At 40.6% G+C, this 8726-nt stretch overlaps 1 protein-coding gene across 1 annotated transcript in view; it reads left to right on the forward strand.

Moving 5' to 3' along the window:
- The window catches only part of Pop1 (POP1 homolog, ribonuclease P/MRP subunit), a 40800-nt gene that overhangs the window by 10464 nt on the left and 21610 nt on the right, over window positions 1-8726 (forward strand). Inside the window, exons 5-10 of the mRNA XM_008831542.3 lie at window positions 697-945; window positions 2867-2954; window positions 3368-3555; window positions 5116-5372; window positions 5486-5579; window positions 8220-8331. Coding sequence (XP_008829764.1) covers window positions 697-945; window positions 2867-2954; window positions 3368-3555; window positions 5116-5372; window positions 5486-5579; window positions 8220-8331 — 988 coding nt within the window. The remainder of the gene's footprint in view (window positions 1-696; window positions 946-2866; window positions 2955-3367; window positions 3556-5115; window positions 5373-5485; window positions 5580-8219; window positions 8332-8726) is intronic.

Below are 8726 nucleotides of genomic sequence, written 5' to 3' on the forward strand. Positions count from 1 at the left end.
TGTTTTGAAGCAGGGTCTCCCTGTAGCCCCAGCTGTCCTGGAACTCACTATGTAGACCAGGCTGGCCTTGAACTCACCGAGATCCTGCCTCTGCCTCCCAAGTGCTGGGGCTACAGGCGTGCACCACCATGCCCGGCTTTGTTTTCTTTTTTAAAAATATTTTTTATTTAATTTTAAAATTTTATGTGTATGAACATATTGCCTTCATGTGTGTAAGTGAACCCATGTCATACAATGCTGGAGGAGGTGAAAAAAGGTGTATCCCCTGGAACTGGAGTTACAGATGGTTGTTAGCCGCCATGTGGGTGCTGGGATTCGAACCTGGGTCCTCTGCAAGAGCTTTTAACTGTTGAATCGTCTCTCCCTCCAGCCTCTTGTTTTCTGTTAAATGCCACATTAAGCTTATGTTACTGTGTTGAACATTATATAAATGTTCTAATCCTCATAAAGAAGGAGCTTGCCCAGTTAGTGAGTGCTAGAACTGCATCCTTCTAGGATCCCCTGCCTTGAAATGTTTACTCTCTCCATTGTTTTCCCTCTATTTAACATGGCAGAAGCTAGCTGCACATTAAGCAGTTAAACAAAGTGGTCTGTAAAATATTCCACTCAATCTATTAATAGTTTGTTTGAATTCCTTATGTTTAATTGTGCTCTGAGATGCTTACTATCTAGGGTCTGCCTTTCTTTATATTATAGGCAGAGAAAGCGGTCCACCAGAAAAAAGAACATTCAAAAAATAAATGCCATAAAGCTCGAAGATGTCACATAAACCGGACACTAGAATTTAACCGTAGACAAAAGAAAAACATCTGGTTAGAGACTCACATCTGGTACGCCAAACGGTTTCATATGGTGAAGAAGTGGGGCTACTGCCTCGGGGAGAGGCCAACGGTCAAGAGCCACAGAGCCTGCTATCGAGCCATGACGCACCTTTGCCTCCTCCAGGTATGCTTTGCTGTTGGGCTTGAGTCTCTTCCATGAGGTTGCCCATCTTAAAAGTGATGACTGAGGTGCTCTGTTGGGAGCTGGAGATGAGGCAGCACTCGTTGGAGAGATGGACGTTTTTCAGATTATTAAATAGATGGTTGTGATGGAGAGTGTGCCAGTCTTTTTTGTGAGACTGAGTCTCACACTGCAGTCTGTTGAACTGTAACTCCCTTTGTCCAGCCTTGTTTTCAGTGTTGTACATGTGTTTGTTCATTCAGTCCTTGCAACAACAGAGTGAGGTAGGCAGTTACTATTATTTCCATTTTATAGATGAGCAAACTAAGGTACATAGATAGAGTTTCAGTAACTCACCTATGACCATACATAATTAGATGGTAAACTTTGAGCCCAGGACACCTGACTTCAGACCATTGTTCTTTGTTGCAATCGCCGTTGTACTAATTTGGGTGAGATTCATCTGGCCACCGTTAGATGGATAGAGCCATTGTTGTATGATTTCTGTGTGGCAGTATGGCAGTGATTGATCAGAATTTGTTAGATTCATACCTGTAATTTGCCTTTTAGTTCTGATTGCATATACTAAAATTGTTTAAAGGGTGCTGTAGTAGAGGGTTGATTTGGGTGTCAGTGGTCCTGATTTGAATGCTGATTCCACTCAACTATATGGCTTTGAACGTGTAACCCACTCAGAGCCTCAGTAGCCTCACCTGGGAAATAAGGTCACAGTAGTACTGGTCTGTGAACTGTAGGGAAGACTGCTAACTTGAGTGACTGAATTCTTGCTGGTTCTTCAACATTGGTTTTACTGGCTTAGCCCAGTCTCTCTTCGTGTTTCCTGCACTGTAAGGTCTTAACTATCATTACTCTTGCCAGACTATTTGGTCAGACTTGCATAGTCAAGACTGAGTGCGAGGATAGGGACAGATTAATTACTAACATGGGGACTCTTGGCTCAGTGTTGTATGATTTGGAGGTAGCCAAAGTGAGAAGCCTCAGCATAGTTTTGCACAATTCATTTGTTTTGCTTCTTTCACTCTGGCTTCTTACTTTATGTAGATATGGGGACGAATAATCCTTCACTAAGAAGCAGCAGGTTTTATAGCCTGCTTTGAACTTGCCTGTGAATGTAGGATGAAACACAAATTTGCCTTCTAAAATCTAAGACACTGTATGTTATATTTTAAATGGAGATTCTTTTTAATTTTGATTTAAACTGGCTTAAGACTATCTGCTGATATAGTAGGAGTAAGAGGGCATTAGAGTTTGACTGCTTGAAAAGCTAGCTTTAGTTTGTTCTTAGATTTCAACGAATTTTTTTTATTTTTTAAAAAATATTTTTATGTGTATGAGGGTTTTTGCCTGCATATATGTAAGTGCACCATGTGCATACATTGCCTGCAGAGGCCAGAAGAGGCTGTCAGTTACTTGGAACTGGGGTTACAGGTGGTTGTTAGCTGCCATGTGGGTGCTGGGAACTGAACCCAGGTTCTCTACAAGAGCAGCCAATGCTCTGAGCCATCTCTCCAGCCCCTTCTTTTTTTTTTTTTTAAATTTATTTTGTTTTTAATGATGTTTGTGTGTGTGTATGTGTATGTGAGAGAGAGAGAGAGAGAGAGCGTGCGAGAGAGAGAATGTGAGAGAGAGAAAGAGAGAGAGAGAGAGAATATGCACATGAATATCGAGGCCCATAAGTGTCAGGTGTCAGATCCCCTCTGGAGCTGGAGTTATAGGAGATTGTGAGGTGCTTGCTAAAAGTGGGTGCTCGAAATTAAACTCAGGTCCTTTGCAAGAGCAATTTGTACTCTTTACCACTTTTCTAACTTTTTTAGCCTCCCCTACCAGGCTTTCTGATACAACTTTGTGTTAGCATTTTTACCCCATGCAGATCATAAGATATTTATGTTTCTCCTTTGTGCAGGACTTATCTTACTACTGCTGTTTGGAGTTGAAGGGCAGAGAGGAAGAAATACTAAAGGCGCTTTCTCAAATGTGTAGCATAGACACAGGTAATTTTTTTTTCAAAGCTGGGCACTGCCTATATTTATTCATTTGGTGAATGGATGTCTACTGTAAGCATGCCGCAGTTTTAGCTTATGAAAATGTGTGGGACAGCCTTGTTCCCAGCAACTATGTTAGTTTAAGAAAAGTTGGTGTGTATTTGGATCTTTAGTATTGTGTATAAAGTGAATCTTGTGGAGTGAACTTAGGCAGAAAGAACTTGAAACTCATTAAATCATTCATTTAATAGGTATTTATTGAGAACTTCATATGTGCCAGGTTTTCTTTTAGGCATGACCCAAACCACAACTTCATCTTTCATGGAGGCAGACAATAGTTAATGGTGTGACTATCACAAAATGATACTGCACTGTCCACTCTTGAAATCACAGGATTTTGTTTGTGTTTGTGTTTCTGTCAGGACTCACATTTGCTGCAGTTCACTGCTTGTCTGGGAAGCGCCAAGGGAGCCTCATGCTTTATAGGGCAAATAAGTATCCCAGAGAAATGCTTGGGCCTGTTACATTTATTTGGAAGTCTGAGAGGACCCCTGGTGATGCTTCTGGGAATAGGCAACTGTGGATCTGGCTTCATCCAACTCTTAAACTGGTATCATTATATTACATTCTATGTCTTTATTTTTTGTGTGTGTACATACACGTGGAAGGTAGAGGACAACTTGCAGGAGTCAGTTCTCTTCTTCCATCATGTTGGTCCTGAGGATTCAACTTCCATGTCATCAGGCATGGTGGCAAAGCATGTTTACATGGAATCCTATCTCCCCAGCCCACTGTTACATTCTTTTTTTCTTTTGTTTTCAGTCTTTTGGAGACAGGGTTTCCCTGTAGCCCCAGCTGACCTAGAACTCACTATGTAGACCAGGCTGGCCTTAGTCTCACAGATATCCACCTCCCTCTGCCTCTGGAGTGCTGAGATTAAAGGCGTGTGCCACCACACCTGGCTTCTGCTGTTATATTCTTAATTGCCATTGGTAGACAATAATTCCTATAGAGATTTCAGTGGTATATAAGTTTAGCTGACAGTTTGATATCAGAATTTAGTGGACAGGGGCTGGAGTGGTGGCTCAGCAGTTAAGCACTGTCTGATCTTCCAGAAGACCTGGATTCAATTCTCACCACCCACATGGTGGCTAATAATTGTCCTTGAAATTCCAGTTCCAGGGGACTGATGCCCTGTTCTGTCCTCTGCTGGTACTGAACAACATGGGTGCACTTACATACATGCAGACATAACATTCATATACATAAAAAAAAATATAGTGGAGAAAGTTGCATGTTGAATGAAACAATTATTTTTTATTTCTTTATCTTTAAATTTTTTAATCTAAAATATTTAACAAAATGCTGGGTATAGTAGCTCATGCCTTTAATCCCAGCACGAGGGAGGCAGAGGCAGGCAGATCTCTGTGGGTTCAAGGCCAGCCCCAGCCTTGTCTACATAATGAGTTCCAGGCCAGCTAGGACTACAGGGAGACCCTGTCTCAAAAGACCAAATTATAAAATAAAATAATATATTTAACAAAGAATGGATATTTAAGTTGAACATGATTTGATATGTGTACATACACATTATATTGTGATTACCATAATGAACATACCTGTCTCCACCCATTTCATACATTATTAGATGTTTAGAACTTGTGTATTGAATATTATGAGGCAATTCTTGACCTCTAAGTTTTCAGCTAATCATAAACAGAAGGAGTGATAAGAACTGACCTTATGCTAAAAATTTGAAATGTTAGGGCTGATGTGTCCACATAATGGAGCTGATTCAATGCGCTGATACCAGCTACTTGTAAGAGCCTGTTTAATAATGAGAAGCTATTTTGATCGGATGATCTTTAGCTTTGCATTTAGTTTAACTTCCCTCCCTTTAAAGTTATATCGAAGGGTGTAAAATTTCCCCAATTTCCTCTTTAACCCTTTAAAAAATTGGTTATAAGTTGTCATGTTATTTTCATAATATTTGACTTTTTTTTTATTCAGTGTCATGTGGTACTAAAAAGTTTTTTGTTGACACATTTAGCTTTATTTATGAAGGGATTAAAAATGTGAATTTTTAAAAAAGTAAACTGAAACCATTAAAGTTATAACACTACACTCAAATTTCAAAAACTTAAAAGTAAATGTTTAAATATCTCCTTAGGCCATCTTAGAGGAAATAAAAACAGTGTGCCTATGTTCAGAACCCATCAAATCAGATGTTTGTGTCCCTAACCCACTGCCAACACCAGTCCAAGAAAAGAGCCACCCTGAGCTGGCTGATGACATAGTTGGTAAGAAAAGAAAAAGGAAAAATGATGAAGAAAATGCTAAGCCAGTTAAGAAAATTATTGGTGATGGGACTCGAGATCCCTGTCAGCCACGTTCATGGGTCTCTCCAACCACAGGGATCATAATCAGGTAGGTTGCATTCACTCTGAGCCTGCTGACTCTTTTCAGTGAAGACTGTCCCATTATTTCCAGTGGTACAGATGTATGTGATAGAGATTTTCGTTTCATGTCTTTTCTCTCAGTGATTTGACAATGGAGATAAACAGATTCCGGCTGATCGGTCCCCTTTCCCAGTGCATCCTGACCTCGGCCCTGAAAGCTGCTCCTGTACACACTGTGAGTAAACAGGACCGTCCTGTTTCATTGTAGGCAAGCTTGTAATTGTCTAGTAGGTAATCTGCTAACACTTTGGGCTGTGCCTTTTAAGCCTGTGTTTCCCAACTTATTTTTATTAACAAAGATTTTTTTTTTAATGTTTCACTTCTAGAAGACCAAATCTAAGTGGGTGTAATAAACTATATATATATATATATTTGTCCTTTTGAGACAGGGTCTCCCTGTAGCCCCAGCTGTCCTGGAACTGACTATGTAGACCAGGCTGGCCTCGAACTCACAAAGATCCACCTGCCTTTGCCTCCCAAGTGCTGGGATTAAAGTTGTGCACCACCATGCCCGGCCTATAAACAGTTTTTTAATTTAAAGATTCTTGATTTTTGTGAGTCTTGTAGGAGTCCATATGCAAGTAATGGAGTATTTCTAAAATCCCTGAAATGGTATGCCAGTTTTTTTTTTTTTTTTTTTTTTTTTTTCTTTTTTTTTTTTTTTTTTTTTTTGTTTTCTTTTAGTTTGGCTTATATGACACAGATTTTCTGGAGGTAGTTTCTGTGTTCCCCCAAAAGGTTAAGAACAGTATCTAGAGCTTGGTGCTTGTGATAGAACTCTTTGTAAAGATGACAATCCTTGTAAAGATTGATGTTCCTTTTTCCTCACCAGCATGGTGGCTACTGGTCATGTGACACTTGAATATTTGAAACATGACTGGAGTGACTGAGGTACTGCATTGTCCCTTTATTTAATTGTAGCTAGCTACAGATTAAATTTGATTGGCTCTTAGTGGTTTGTAGCTACCGTGTTAGACTGTCTAGAGCATGTGGAGATTAGAAGTCGTCTGTCTGGATTCAGAGCCTGACCTTGTAGCAGTTAACTTCTTAGCCCTTGTGCCTCACCAGTTTGACATGGGCAAATATGGTGATAGAGGTGAAGAAAATTTGAGCTTTTAGGAGAAAGGTGTTTTAAACAACAAAAGCAGCTTTTTTTCCTGTCTTCTTTGCCTTTGTGTTGTTAGTCTTTACCGCCTGGCCTGGAACTCTATGTAGATCAGGCTGGCCTCAGTCTCACAGAGATCTGCCTGCCTCTGCCTCCTGAGTGCCTGAATTAAAGGTGTGAGCTACCATGCCCAGCTAATTTTACTCATTTTTGTTGTGTTTGTGTGTCAGCTTCTGTAGCTGGAACCCTGGGCCTTATGCATACTAGGCAAGCAGCTACTCTACCTCTGAGCTGCGTTCCCAAGCCCAATTTATTCACTATGAGTTGAGATTAAAAAATTCTCAGAGAGCTTCTTGAGATGGCTCAGTGGTTAAGAGCACTGACTGCTCTTGCAGAGGACCCGGGTTCGATTCACAGCACCCACACGGCGACTGCAAACCGTCCTTAGCTCTAGTTCCAAGGGAATCCAAAGCCCTCTTCTGACCTCCACGGCATTGCACGACATGGGTACATTCACATACATGTAGGCAATACATACACATAAAATAAAAAAAATTAAAAAAAAAAATCTCAGATAGCTTCTCACTGTATTTAAGGTAAATCTCAAGTCCTTGGATACGGCCTGTGTCATCTTGGACCTTGTTGTCGCCCTGGCTTCATCTCTGCCCACCCTCTGCACTTTGGCCATGCTGGCCTTTCAGTTTCTAGAATGAGTTACTTCTTGTCTCCGTTGAGACTTGTACCAGTTTTCCTCTACCTGTTGAGCATTCTGTTTGTGCCACTCTTTGCTGCACTAAACCTTCCTCATTCTTCAGGTTTCAGGCTGTCTCATCCATTTCCCTCTAGAATCCTTCCCTGTGCCCTCAAGTTGACTTATATCCCTCCTGTTGTTGCTGTAACACCTTGTACATGTCTTCAGTATTGTAGACTTGTTAATGTGTTTATGTAACAGCTGTCTTGAATTGGCCTGTGAGCTTCGGGATGTCAAGGGCAGGGCTGGTCCTGCTCTTTACTGTCTCCAGTGCTTAGCATGGTGCCTAGCATATAGAGAAGGTGTTCCATGGTAGTTAGTAAGTTGGTTCTAGAGCTTGTACTCCAGACCATTCAGCTTTGCTATTGCTTTCTGTGAGGTGAATGGTCTTAAAGTTGCTTCTTTCGGATCTGTGGGAACAATCTATTTCAGTCTGAATCCTGGCTCTTGGCTGGCTTGGCATGCATCTAGTACCTGAAGTGCTTTTGAAATCTTACTAAATTCCTAATTTTCTCCAAAAAAGATGTAAGTAAAGTGTTTGTGCATTTTATCTGATATTGCTAATAATGTAGTTATTCTTTTCAGAAGATGCTGGTTTGATGCAGATCACTTTGTGGCTTAAATTAGAGATGATAAAGGTGGTAATAGTGGGAGAGGGTCAAGATTTCTTTTTGTTGGAATTGTTCACAAGAAAGACTGGGAGTGTGATAATGCTTCATTAAGTAGTCTCTTTGAAAAGCATGGCTGTATTTTCCAAGTGTGTGAAGTCTTTAATTAGGAGAGTGCTTAGTCTGGTAGTAATTGCTATTTTGAATGCAGTGGCAACTTTGCTGCTATGCCTCATAAAATAGTTATTCCCACACACAGAAACAAAGGGAGTGGGGCAGTGTTACAAGCATAGCACAATTACTATGCCTGACTCATTATTTTTCTCCTAAGGAGGAATTCTTGTTTTTCAGGGGGAAGAGGACACAGAGGAGTCACCTCATCACTGGTGGACTGACACTTGCAAGAACTCTGATAGCATTTCCCTTCACCAGAGACAAGAAGCTGTGTTTCAGTTGTTGGGAGGTAGAAGGAGGGACTGGAACATCTGGTTGTACTGGGGAGGAAGGGAGAACTGGGAATTAGGTTAAGAGTATATTTTTACACTTGGGCCACTGATGAGTAACCTTGCTTTTTTTGTTTCACTTTTAAACAAAATATTTTGAGAATGCCATACATGTATATCAGGTGTTTGATCAAATCCACACTCACTCCCTCCCTTCTCCCATATCTCCCCATCAGTTTTTTCTGACAACTTCATGTACTCTCCCTTTCTTTTCCTTCCTTCCTTCCTTCCTTCCTTCCTTCCTTCCTTCCTTCCTTCCTTCCTTCCTTCCTTCCTTCTTCCTTTCTTCTCTCTTTCTTTTCTCTTTCTTTCCCTTCATTCCTTTCTTTTTATAACCCACTCTTATCTAGGCATA

The sequence above is a fragment of the Nannospalax galili genome, unplaced genomic scaffold (genome assembly GCF_000622305.1).
Source record: "Nannospalax galili isolate Female #2095 unplaced genomic scaffold, S.galili_v1.0 scaffold334, whole genome shotgun sequence".
Classification (NCBI taxonomy): Eukaryota; Metazoa; Chordata; class Mammalia; order Rodentia; family Spalacidae; genus Nannospalax; species Nannospalax galili.